This window comes from Xiphophorus hellerii, chromosome 3 (assembly GCF_003331165.1).
Source record: "Xiphophorus hellerii strain 12219 chromosome 3, Xiphophorus_hellerii-4.1, whole genome shotgun sequence".
NCBI lineage: Eukaryota > Metazoa > Chordata > Actinopteri > Cyprinodontiformes > Poeciliidae > Xiphophorus > Xiphophorus hellerii.
Genome location: NC_045674.1, coordinates 29,826,505 through 29,840,485, shown reverse-complemented (window position 1 = coordinate 29,840,485; position 13,981 = coordinate 29,826,505). Strand labels below are relative to the sequence as shown.

Below are 13,981 nucleotides of genomic sequence, written 5' to 3'. Positions count from 1 at the left end.
TGCAAAATTGATATAAAATGTATCTTTCGGAAAGAAGACAGTTCCAGCTACAATATCCTCACAGAAACATCGAGTGACTCTCACTCATTCTCACTTTCTACCAGGTGCAGAGGCACATATCTAACCCTAACCCCCGTGAGCTGAAGCTGAGCGGGGAAATAAATCTCATGATTTAGAGAGATGAACTGATGTCATAGGCGCACAAACCTGCAGGAGACCTCCCTTCAGGTCCAGAAGCAGCTTAGGGGGGCCGGGCTCTGGTCCAGGGCTGCCGCTGTGCCGGCACCACCGAGCTTCCAGGGAGCTGCTGCAGGAAAAGGGCCCCAGGAACACGTGGCCCCGGTCCCGCAGTCCCGTTTTCACCAGCGCGTCTTTCACCGTCAACAGCACAGACGCAGACTCGACTGGGTCTGAAAATGCAACACAAAGATTTAATGAAATCTGCTCAAAGGTGGCAACGCACGCACAAAAACAAACATAGTCAGTTACTAAATGTGCAAAGTTATACGAGGAATTATCTGTGTTTTTACAGCTTACAGCACTGGCTCAGTGCTAGAAAAGTAGTGCAATTACGATCACCAGGCTGGGTAATTTGCTTCATATATTCAATGTGGCACCACTGGATGAGAAATGTCACTTCCCAGAATAAAGCGCTAACTTTGAAAACAGCATAAAGATGCTGATGTCATCCAGTAAACAACAACACATCCACTCAATCAGGACGAATCAGAAGGCAACAGAAAGTGAATGTAAAGGTTTCTCTGTCATTTTTGTTACCAAACAATGCATTAACACGGTTGAAGGTCGTTCTTCAGACAATATAATTCAGCTGACTGACAAAGATGTTGGTGTTCAATAAAATGTCCTAAACAGAGAAGCGTTTGTCAAGAATATGTTGATTCCAGAGAAACTCAACTTTCTGACAACACTCTTCAGTGTGGAGGTATTTTCTGGGGGAGGAAGATTCAGTATTCACTATTTTCATTATCAGTGAGGATTTTTTTTCCCCATGACATGAAAGCACAAAAGATGTAAGGAGCCTCTTGAAAGAAAACTATTTTCTATGAAGATATGTCAGCTACTGAATACAGGAGGTGAGACTTGGTAAAAAAAAAGAAAAGAAAAAAGAAACCTGAAGCTGTATGTATTACCAGTAGGTTACTCTGTTTTATTCTTTCAAAAATTAGAGAAATGTTGGTCATTCTCTGGAAGTCTCATGGCTATTATAAGACTCTATTTATTTATCAGAGAATAGACGCATTGTGCTAATTTTAGTAATATTAATCATGCTAATCATGCTGAAATCATAGTAAAGTCTTGCGTGGAGAGATGTATAGCACAAACTGCTGTCTCACCACCTGCTTCTGTATAGTCATAACAAATAAATAAATGTTTAACAAAAATATCTGTAAAAAATCTGTTATATGTTTTTTCTTTCCAGATATTAAAATGAATGCAGCCATTTATTTTGAAGGATTTTGTACATTCCATTTTGAGATGTGCAGAAATGACATGCCGTTCTTTTTAGTTGGATTTAATTTGTTCAGATACCTTGGGGACACAGCTGTGTTACATTTTTCAGAAATTCTTTTTTTAATTTTCCCATAAATATTTAGCTGATTTTCAAGTCCAGAATGTTGAAAAGTAGTACTTTATTGTATTCTGAAGTTCCTATAGAAAATACTGATCTATCCAACACCACTGTCTGCCTATCAGAACTCCCAAGAATCGGAGATTGTAAATTGGCCACAAATTGGCCATCTAGTAGGAAAACATCTGTTAAACCCGAATGAGCCGACCTCTGGAGAAAGGTTGCTTCTTACACTGATATAAACATGACATGGATAAACCTCACTGTTTTCAGTAACGAGTGGCTTCGCTGGGCTTGGGGTTCACTTGGGGTAAGAGGAGGATAAATAGGGCTTGAGAAAGAATGGAAGGGAATATGGAGGAGCTGAGGAAGGAGGTGATAAATGACAAGATCAACAGATACAGACGAAGATGATGGGAAAAAGTGCGAGAGTCAAAACTAAAGGGTTCGAGAAAGCAGTGATGGATGACATGATGAAATGACACACAGGAATACTCTGATCTTTCCAGGCTTGGTGGATTGACTCAGAACATCTTATTAAACATGAGAGTGCACTAACGCAACAGGAGTGATGCAGTCAAAGAGGGCCTTTCTTGTATAAAACAATCTGGGGGAAATATTACACTGGGATGACTCATCTCTCTCAGGAAAAACATTGTTGATACAAGCTGGCAGTTTACCTGTTAATAACTCCTGGTGATACAGCACAGACAGAGTTGTTGGATTACTTATAGGACTTTGGACATTGGGCTTATTTTCATGGGCAGGATTTATTAGACAGCCCAAGGGAACTCCCAAACGGACTTTAATCGAGACTCTCTAACAAATGTATATATGAGCGAGTTTAGGTTAAATGAAGGCGTACATCGGCACACAAACACAGAAAACTACATCCAAATGGCTGCGTACTGTAAATGCAGATGTAAAAACAAACGGACTTCACACCCAGGTGAACAAGTGGAAACACATATTCACACGTGTATATTCTCCCTCGCGCAGGGAATGAGCAGCAAACCAGCTTCTCCTGTCTCACTGTGCGTCATTTACAGCTCAGTTGACCGCAGCATCCTGGTGCAAAAGCCAGCAGCAGCAGCCAGCATGCTCCATAATCAACCAAGCTGGGAGTGGTTTTAATGGGGGGAATCCCTTTCTTACTGGCTTTATTCTTCCGTCCAAGTCAAATAACAGTCCGAGGCAAGTTTCTCCATCCTCCCTGTATCTGTTTTTCCTCTCTATGACCAAACTGCCACCCTGGCTTTGCCCTCAAAGATGTGACAGCCAAAGGACATTACTGCTAGAGTTTGAAGGTGTTGAGTGAATGTAAAGATGTTCAACAAAAACGGACAGACAAATCGCTGAACTATTAGAGAGAAGGTGCCATCTTTGGGCTTGTTACTGTATATATTAATTTCTCAATTTAACTAGCTGGGTTTGGCAGTATGAAGCATAGGTACAGGTTGCAGGTTCATCTGACAAAGCCACCGTGCAAACAGATTAACTCACACTAATAGGAATTTAAGGGTGTTTGCACTCCTGACAGTCCCGTAGACTCGATTCGGCTGGGCATCAAAATTGCAACATTTGTTACATTTTTAGTTGGTGTAATATATTTTCACACTGCACTGTGTCAAACTCACCAAACTCTTTGAGCAACCTGTTTACCTCTATGCCTGTGGTGGCGCTACACCAAGAACCACAACACGAAAAACTGAAGAAGACACTGAGTGTAACTTCCTCTTTCACAAAATGCAAAAAAATGGATTGGTGTTTTTAGAGGTTGTAGAGTCTCTCTTTTGTCATTGATAAAGGACCACAAGCTATTTCTCCCACTAGCTCTAGTGGCGTGAGCCTATGTTTTGGTCATAGTTACCCAGAATGCCCTACACTATAGTTTGCCTCCAGCTTTTTGTGAGGTATTTATCCACTTGGCATTCGCATGTGCATTCTGAGCGCACTATAACAGACTGAACCAAGACCTAGGCTTGTAGGGCAACCAGAGTAAGACTTTTTGGTGCACATTCACACCTCCCCAAACCAACTGGACTTTCTATATAAATGAACCAGAGTTAGATTAAAGCAGACTAAACAGGGCCGGTGTGAACGCATACCAAGACTCCCCAGGTGACCTTCACTCTAATATGAATGTTTTGGTCTTTAAGATGAAGTTGGTGTATCCCGTAAAATCTAAACACGGCTACGCCTTGCAGTGAAGCGTTTTGAAAAACACTTTGCAAACTACTGGTAAAACACCGCATAGACAAAAGAAAAAGCAAAGGTAAGAAATACATTTGAGGGGAAAATCATGTTGCTAAAGAGAGGAAGAAAAATGAAGTCCAACAACATTTTAAAGCATCTTCTCCTCAGAGACATTATAGAGTAGGAAGTACAAGGGGGTTGTACTCAGGAGCTGGTTGAATGCCTTATAGGCAAGAAGCAGGGATTAAGTTACTTCCTCATTTTTAGTTTTTTATTTCACCTTACTACATAGTTCATAGATCCATCTTCTTCTATGGAAGGACTTATTCCATCCACTGCATGTACTCGGACTGAGTAGACTTCCCTGTCTGGCTGCAGTCAAGGCCTGTCTCCTATATAAAATATGTGTTGCATTACAAAGACATCTGATATTGTGAAACTCAGTAGGATTTCTTGCTACTTCTTTGGGAAACCTATGTATATATTTTAAATTCATAAAAACTACACCTGCGCGACTAATGCAATAACTTGTCGGTAATCAAGTGTACATGCACATATCCCCTGCAGGCTGACGCTGTGAATAAAACAGAGGGGAAACCTTCTGGGTGGTGGGAAAAAGGGTGGATGGAAATCATCCTAAAGTGAAATCCATCTATGGCAAACACCCGGGTAAGATGAGATAGGATCGGAGACTGATTTACCGTGTCGGTTTCTCCCTGGCAGCCGTTATCTGACCACTGCCTGGCTGATTTATACCCCACCGTGTACTGGTATCAATTAGTAGAAACCTAAAGGAGTCATTACATAACTAGCAGAGGCCCCTCAAGACCTTCTGGGATGCTAAGAGTAATGGCAGTAATATACTGTCATTCACCACAGAAATACACTATTCACTCACCACAAGACCACTATAGGACACTAGAGGAAACTGGTTTTGTCGAAGAGGACACTGTCAGCCAAAATGGCACAGCGCAGGAAGCCGTGTGTCATCCAGCCAATTACAAATACAGAGCTGATGATTGGTGATGAGCAACATATGGGTTTCATGACACAAGCCACGCATGACCTAGATAACAGATATGAGTCTTTAAGTCTGAATCTAAGACCAGAATAATAGAATTTCAGGCTGCATAAACTACAGGTTAGGATTTATCTATTAGTTCCCCTTTGTTTATCACAAATGATATAACAATGATAGCTGTATACAAGATGTTTCCACAGTTCAAGCATGATGATACTGAGTAAATATCAAAAAAGGCTTTATTTTTTATCTCTGGCATTTTCTATATTTTTGTTTTTATACTGAACTTAATAAGAAATATGTCTGTTCAGTATAGATCTGACTGTGTAATACAGAACAAGGTGCAAGCAAGAGTTTCCTAGAGCATGAAAGAAAAAAGGAAAAGAGAGAATTAATTGATGTTTTTATGTACATATGCTTATTTGATTTAATAGCTAAGCTGCATGTTTGATCACCTGTCAGTGTTTGTTTAGAATGAGGTCATCAGTCGGTTATCTGTTTAGTTATAATGAAGAATAAAACTTATGGCTAAACTGGACTGTAGTTAAGTAGTTGTAGCTATTGTTTTAGTACAAATTCAACAATTTATTCTTATGAATAAAGTGGGAGTCCTAAAAGTTAGGCTGGATATAAGTAAAGCAAGTCATTATTACTTAGTTCAATAATCTTGAAGAAAAGAAATAGTCAGATTTAATATGCAATAAAAGCTTAGAACAACATTATGGTCATAAGCGTTATAAACACCGTCATGTTACATCCTCAGGCTGTAAGTAGCTTTGGATAAAAGCCTCTGCCAAATGCATAAACATAAAGCTCTGTGAACCTAATCCAAACTCACATCTCCAGCTGCAACACACACTTCATTGTTCAATTGCTTAATCAGCAAATTAGCCAATCAAATGGCAGCAACTCAACACATCTGATAGGCATAGTTAGGACTGCATGGTGAAGTTCAAACCAAGCATCAGACCGATGCTCCAATAAGAGAGAAAATATACAGTGAGCTTTAGTTGTGTGGATTAAAATGCCTTGATGTGCAATGGTGCTTTGAGAACAAGTAGTTGCCCTCAGATGATTTACCTTCTCTAGATGATTAGAACCAATACATCAACTAAAGCCTGAGAGAATGTTCCTTTCAGCAAAGCAATCATATGATCATAATTTCAAAAAGTGGTTTGGGAAATAATAAAAAAAAAAAGACGACACATATTAAGTGTCTTCTGTGTCATTCACAAAAAGAAGATTTAAAATGACCAACAGGGGGTCCACGGAAGCAAATAACTAAGGAAAAAGTTTTGCACACATGTGTTTCCCCAATACCATGCACCAACATCAGTGGGCGTGTGTGTATGTGTGTGTTTTAAAGGAAGTCAGGGGCACGGTAAGAAAGAGAGCTGAGAGATTAGGGAGGGTCCCGTTTCATGGACATCTGTTCTCCCTCTTTTGCCCACCCTCCTCCTCTCTTCTGTTGAACTATAAATGCCCCCCTACCTTAGGGAGTGGTGAGCCACGGATGGAGCTAGGAATGCAGGGCTTCCACTTGCTTTTCATTAACACAGGATCTGGTAACACACCTCACTGTCAACCTAATCCCCGCTCTCTCCATCTTGTCCCCTGGCTGAAGGGCTGCTAGCCCAGGTACAGAGCCCCAGATGTTTCACGGGAGGCGAGGGGGTTGGGGGGATTGCTGATGAAGCCAGGTTGGAATGGGGTGATTGAAACGACAGAAACAGAGAGACTCTGCGTACTGATCACATAGAGCGGTATTCTGTTTCAATGGCCATCCTGTGTTACAGCAAATCTCATGTTGTCGTTCATCCAGCCCTCTCTCTTTTCTATCCTCCAGCTTCTTTTATCCTGAGTTATGTCCCTCAGTAGCTCATCTATTCTATTTTCAGACAACCTTTCTCATCATCCAATTCGTTCATTAAACCTTTTATTTTCACCAACTAGTTATAAAATACCCTTTGAATTATTGTTGCATCACTTCCTTTTGGTTTGTCTGTTTTTTGTTTGGCCTTAAACAAAAACATAACCCTGATACCTGTTCAATATCTGGCCCATTAGTCTGACTTTGACATTAAAGACCAGCAGAGAAACAACAGCAGAAGCAGTCGTGGTATTCCATTCTTCTGTCCAACATCTCATGTACAGCCCCTCTCAGGGGGGTACTTCCAGCTGACTTATTACGCCAGCTCAAAGGCTCAACCTTAGTGAACAGAATCCTGACCTTTATCTCTGGAAAGAAAAACCCAGGTATAATTTTTTTTCTTTTCTTTTTTTTTCTTTTAGGAACGGAGCAGAATGAGTGGTGAGTGATGGAGTTGGTGCAGTTGAGGCTAAAAGTCAGCAGATACATCTATTGTCACCAGAGATCAGGCTGTGTAATTGGAGACAGTTTGTCTTCTTTGATGCCAGTAAATCTGGAACCATTATTTGTCGAAGCCCTCACGGGAACTAAGCTATATATTTGTCAGATATCTACAGTGTCTCAGAAATTAATTCTTACTAGGGCTGGGACTTTAACTCACTTGTTTCAATTAGTTAATTACATAGATTTTAATGCAACTACTCTAGTTTTTTTCTCTTTTTTCCGTGCCGAGCCGGAACCTTTGTATTAATACGTTTCAAAGTAGCTCCATGAATACTCAGGAATTTTTGAAACACTATGAAACACTAGACAGTTGAATGAGTATAACAGCACTTTGCACAAATTGGACAGTTAATTGACTTAAAAACAGATTGAAAGCAAATGTCTTTGTTAATGAGCTCATATGTCTATTTATTCAATAATTTAACTGCAAAAAGAATTTTTCATTTCAGAATGTTGATTATTTTGTTGATACGTGTTAATTTATTAGTCACAGGCCCTGCAATTAACTCAATTCAAAATGCTAATCCAGTCCAACCACTAATTGGAATATTTTTTTTTATAATGAAACCCTAATTTACAGTACAAAAGAGCTTTTTCCATGATTTGGGTGTTCTCTACCAAATCTGCACACACAACAGTTGGATTTATACTGATATTACAGCTAAACTATATTTACCAATTAGGAGACTTCTGAAGGCACTCCGTTGTAATGTATCTAATTATGGGCTATCAGAGTAAATGGGGTTGGTATGGAAATGAATGCCAAACATTTTGAGATTTTTACTTGTAAAAAAAAAATTTGAAAAGAATATTTTCCCTTCTGCCTCACAACAATGGCATACATTGTTTTGGTTTGTTACACACACTTCAAATAAAAGACTAAGTCTGAGCTTGCAATGTGACAAAATGTGAAAGGGAATAGAAGCTATTTGCACCTTTGGTCTGTGGCTACTACAACGGATACACTGACACTGCCGACGACCTGTTTCATTTTAGATACAAAGATGGAAGACACAAAACGACATGACACCAGTCACCCCTCAATCTTGATGTGGTTCAATCTACATGGCTTAAGGTGAATAGAGTGCTGTAAGAAAAGCAAGAATTGCTTAGTCTTAGCCCTAGTTTGTAAGGGACTATGTGGCTTCTGGGTAAGTTAGACATATTATCCAGAAGCCCAGTCTGTGATGGAACGTCCTTAAGGTATAATGTTGGATCAGAAGAAAGTCACTTAATCTTTCTTTTTAGCTGTAACAACTAGGACGTTAAACGAGAGCCAGGGGAATGATGCTGGTGATGGTAATAAACATGGTTTCTGGGTAACGTGGAAAATCTTTAGCAGAAGTGACTCCTTTTATATTGCAGGGATGGAAACAAACAATATACATAAAAATATAGTTCATTCTGTCTCCACTCTCCACAAATCAAAGCACTTTGAAAAGTACTACTGGAGCAAAAGAGAGCAAAAGCCATAAACCGATTAAATTTACATCAGAGGAGATGATTTCATGCTGCTTTCATGTCAGCAGAGTAGTGTCTATAATGCTTTTCACTGCTCGGAATAAAAACAATTCAAACCCAACTGTATTTTCTTTTTTTTTTCTTCTTTTTTTTTACCATCACCATTTTAAAAACAGATGACAGCTGAAAGGCTGGTGGAAATCAGAACGGCTCAGCAGCACCGGCTATTGTGTCACTGTGCAGTTATGCAGATTTGAGTAAACAAACTGCAAATTGTTTGAGGTTTTAATTAACATTTTTGACAATCATTTTATCTGGAGTAACCCTATATTAACAACATCTGTAAAACAGATGCAGGCTCTTAAAAGAGCCCTGCTCCAGCTCTGTCCTTGAACCCCTAGAAAAAAAACAACAAAAAAACCCAGAAATGTTTTGCTCAGCAGCACTGAGGTATAAAGCATCTTCTTGCAAAAATGATGAGGCAGACTGTTTCTTGTTATCTACTACATGTAGCATGTCGGCTCGGTATTCCTCCTTTTATGCTTCTATTTCTACGTACTGTTCAATTTGAAAGACATGCCAAGAAATGAGAAATCCTTGGTGATTTGCTGCAGCAAGCAGCCTCACACCCGGCGGCGACTGGGAAACTGGATGCTTTTTCATTTACGTTAGCATTAAGTTCTGATTGTCATAATGGAAACACGGTGATGCCTTCTGGATAGCAGCGCTGATGAAGCCAGGGGTTCGTCCCAACACAAAACAAACATCTTCCTCACACACGCCGACATTAATGCACGGAAAGCTCTCTCTGAGATCCTAACACACCCCACACCAATGTAATCAAATCCACACAGTCCACCAACAAGCTGAGATCCAACACTAACACAAATATCTCACGTTACAGTTTACAGACGAACCTTGTTTTTGGCTGAGGATGGCTTTGGCAAGAACATGTTTTTAAAAAAAAACAACAAAAAAACAAAACAAAACAAAAAAAACATGAATATTCCAGAAAATACTGAAAGCATTACTGGAGATTGCTTTCTGATCTTTTTTTCTGAGTCAAGGACAGAACGTCGAATCTTCCCAGCAGGATTACACATCAAACATTCTTTAGAAAACAAAAATAACAAGAGGAAAGTTTGAACTCATGCTACTCCGCTGATTAACAAAGATTCACAAGAGACAACTCTCAACTAAACGCAGACAGACATATTAGAAACTAATGGCTTTTTGCTTGAGAGGTTGTATACAGCTGTGTGCTATCAAACCTTGTGTGAGGGAGGATGCTTTAAGGGCCTGGAAGGGTTCCTGTTGGCTCAGAAACTTAATCTGCTTACTAGATGAGTGACACAACACTAAAACGGTACATGCACAGGCTTAGTTTAATGCATTACTGAGCGCGCTACTCGGAAATGATCGACTCTGACGTATGAGGTGAGGTTGTTTTCCAGTGCTCCCCGTTTCAAGACTATTACTGAAGCAGTTTATTCAGACAGAATAAAGCAGATCACACCAAAGAGGTTACATCAGGGGTGTCCAAACTTATTGCACCGTGGGTCAAAATCACCAAGCTGAAAACACTCAGAGAGCCAGAGTGTTTTCCCCAATTAAAAATGCAAGAAATTATTTTATAGTAGATCTTTCATTTAATTTTAAACATGCAATAGTTCCAAGGAACAAAGTAGAAAAGAACAATTTCTTATAGATCCTGAAAACAGTCCTTCATAAAACAAAGGTGTACAAGTTTAGAACTTTTCTCGCTTTCTTTTTTGTTGGTTTGGAAAATGTTTTCATTCTAATCTGAACAAAAAACAAGAACTTTCCTTCGATATCCTTGATGTGTTTAGGATAATTTCAGGACTGGCTGGTTTGTTGACTAATTATATATGTCACAATCAAGTAGCTAGTTACCCAAGTTGTTATAAAAATGCTACATACATCAAATATGACTTAAAAAAATTTGATTTTGTAATTTAACGCCTTGAAATTGGGTCTCTGCCTCTTTAAGAAACACTTGTTCTCTTGCCTCCAGGAAGTCATCACAACATGGCTCCTCTATTAACCCTTTACATTTTTTTTTTACCAGTGTTTCACTGAGCAGTAGCTCCATAATGAGCTCAGCAGATATGCAGTTCCACCAGGTGTTTGCTAATTGCTGCTGGCTAGTCTGAAGGAGCTGAGTGGGCGAGTGCAGGGGAGGGCTACTCTGTGAAGCAGAAGCTTGGAAATTGCAGCTCAGAGGAGGAGCTTCGTCCTTGAAGGCGGGGCTAGGTCCACCCAGGTGTTTTGCCTGGGAGGACTCCCACGGCCTAATGGTTGCCGTGGGAGATTAAAGGATTTCTCAAACGTGTATGAACAACACTTTGGACAGCCCTGAGTTACACAGTTCCATTTTTAATAAAGAAAAAACCAGGAGTTACTTTAGGCTTTGTTGCTTTGACTGAAAAAGCGATAAAACATGTTTTTTACTTACCATCTATCCGAGGCCCTGACTTCATCGTGAGACACGACGTCATAGCCGACACAGATACCGTAACGCTGGGCTTCATTGGACAGGCCTCTGTCTCCATGACTACGACAATTTGTGCTGTGTGCAGTGAGACTTTGTGGAAGGTCAGAGCCGTGGCCGGGCTAGCTCTACCCAGGGCTGATGCTTCGTGGTGTGGGTCTAATCGGGGGGGAAAGGCTCGCTGTGCTGACTTTTTTGGAGATGAGTGAGGAGTGGAGAAGGCAGACGGTGTTTTGCTGGAGCTTTCCCATGTGTAGTTTGGCAGGACCTTCTGCAGGTAGGCTTTGGCCTGCTCCATTTTCATCAGAGTGGGACTGATTTTCAGGGGACGACACAGCTCCACGTTTAGCTCCGCTGAAAAGAAACGGGGAAAAAAACAAAGCAGGTTTAGAGAAAAGGAAATCCTGTAAAACAAAATTAAATTGAAATAGCATTGCAAATAAACTTCTTTTTTTTTTTTCCAAGGACAGCTTCTGATCAGGCACTATTCAGAGAAGCCCATTTGTGTTCAACCTGATTTGTGTCCACGATGTGCTGCTGAGTCCTGAAAAAAATCCCACCAGGAAGCACAGAGAGCGAAGCTTTTGGGACGGTAATAAAAAGATGTTCTCTCAGTAATAAACAAATCTCTTGTGCTCTTTCAATTTGGGAAAAAAAGGGACTTTTTTTTTTTTTTACCACATATAAACATCTCCTGAAATAGACCAGGAGACTATTGAAGTTTCAAATGACTTGCAAACAATCTAATGATAAGCCATTTGACTGTTTTTTTTTTGTGTGTAAAAGCAGTTCCCTTTAAAGTTTGTAAAAGTAGGAACAGAAATAGCATAAATCCACTATTGGCGGGGGGCCTTGCTGTTTACAACCTTCCCTTCAAATTTGGAAAAGCCACAATAAACTGGTCACAATCCATCTGGGGGTTTTAAGACAAGGCAGGCTTCATGAGTGTCTCTCTGAACAGATCTAAAGCTATCTAACCCATGGGAAGTCTTGTAAAACAAACTTTGAGCTCTTCTCTTCTCCGATCACAAAGTCCGCATGCAACGAGTTGGCATGCTGAGCTGAGCCCAGCACGTACACACGCAGAGTTCCTGGCTGCCTCACTGTAACATCCTAACGTGGCAGCGCCGAACGGCAGGAGAAAATATCTTCTTCGTGCCTTCTACGTAAATCAGACGCTGCTCTATCCTTCACTTCGCCCTCAAAAACACTTGACTGGAATTTACGGAGGCGCAGGAATTAACCCGATGCCGCTTTACACCGCTTCCATTAGCACGTTTTTCCACTTGGTTATGATGATGGGAGAGGGGAAGCGGGCGAAAGCAAGCGCAGCTGTTTTTGTTGCTCTCGTCAAAGGAACCGGCAGTTTAAGCAGTTTTGAGGGGTTTAAACCTTCTGTCCGACTCCAACCCAGGGAAGGTGTGCACTGGAGCACAGCCAAAGGTGCCACACATACAGACACACACAAGCACACACACACTTTACTTACGCACACGAAAAGAGAAGAAAAACTGAAATCCATCTAATTTATTTCAGTGGAAGTGGTGAAAGGATGGCTGCCAAAAGCGAGTGAATTCATATTTGGTGGAATCTGAAGGGCAAAGTCCTGCACATGACCAGTTTTACTAGAAATAATATTGCAATGCTTTTGTTTTTTTGTAAAGTGCCTTGAGATGACATTTGTTGTGAAGTGGCTCCATATTTGTAAATTGAATTGAAACATTTCCAGCGGTGAAATTAACTGTTTATGTGCAGCTTTTTAGGTTCCTCTGCTCACCTTCCTCTCCTCCTCTGTCCTGCTTTTATGTCTTTTTTCATATTCTGGTTCTTTTCTAGTCCAGTTTTTTTTTATCTCTTACTTTTCCTTGAGCAGCCACCTAATCAACTCCCTCTAACCACATAAATATGTCTCTGATCACCCAGTCAGGGCCAGAGCAGCCTTGACTCACTATACATTGAGGCCTGCTTCTGATTATTGGTTGCCCTCCTTTCCCAAGTTCCTTTCTGCCCCACCTTAAAAAAAGCACCCAACTGCCCCAACCCCAGGCAGCTTAAGGGTGATGGTTAGTGATTTATTGCCTGTTTGACCCATCTGAAATTCACCTGAGAGCAGAGTGACTGCACCACTCTATATTGTTTTTAAATATATTTGTTATTAATTTTATACTTTATACCAAATAAAAATTCATGGAAGATAATTCAAGTTGGAATGATGTTTATATTCTGTATATTGAAAAAAATCCACATATATATCTCTGTACAGCTTTACTTCTGCCACCACTAAGAGGTGAGAACTTTAGTAGCAGTAAGAAGTGACTTATACTGACTTCCAGCATAACATAACCCAATATTTCAGGCTTGAGACTCTGAACAGAGAAACACAGACTGAAGGTAGAAAGATGTGTTGGTGTTCACATATCTTTAAAGACAACCCTTTAATTTGAACAGGCTGTAGGGAATCATACACTGGCCCTTCTCAGTTGTCAGCATCTATTACTGCTGAAGAAAGTAGAACTTCAGGGTCTGACAGAAACATAAACACACAAGCATACACCTCTGCAAAAAGGGGTGTTCTTGCGCTGCGCATGTATGGGTGGGTGTGTGTGTGTGTGTGTGTGTGTGGGGAGGTTGAATATATGACTGTAAACCAGGTGCCTGTGTCTTTTTGGCAGGGTCATCTCCAAAAGTCCCCACTGTGAGCCTGGAGTTGAGTTATTTGTGTGTTCTTTTACGCTCGGTCCTTTGACAGCAGAAAACCTGAGTCAGAAACAAGTTGCAATGTGTCCAATAACACTGGGGTCCATGTGTGGAGGGCATAGGTGCATG

The 13,981-nt window shown here is 40.5% G+C and overlaps 1 protein-coding gene across 3 annotated transcripts in view; it reads right to left on the bottom strand.

The window, feature by feature from the left end:
* vps13b (vacuolar protein sorting 13 homolog B) overlaps positions 1-13,981 on the bottom strand; it is a 304,956-nt gene that overhangs the window by 79,548 nt on the left and 211,427 nt on the right. For all 3 annotated transcript variants that reach the window (XM_032557919.1, XM_032557917.1, XM_032557918.1), the window contains 2 exons: positions 11,120-11,509; positions 208-410 (listed from right to left, as the gene is read on the bottom strand). In XM_032557919.1, coding sequence (XP_032413810.1) covers positions 208-410; positions 11,120-11,509 — 593 coding nt within the window. The remainder of the gene's footprint in view (positions 1-207; positions 411-11,119; positions 11,510-13,981) is intronic.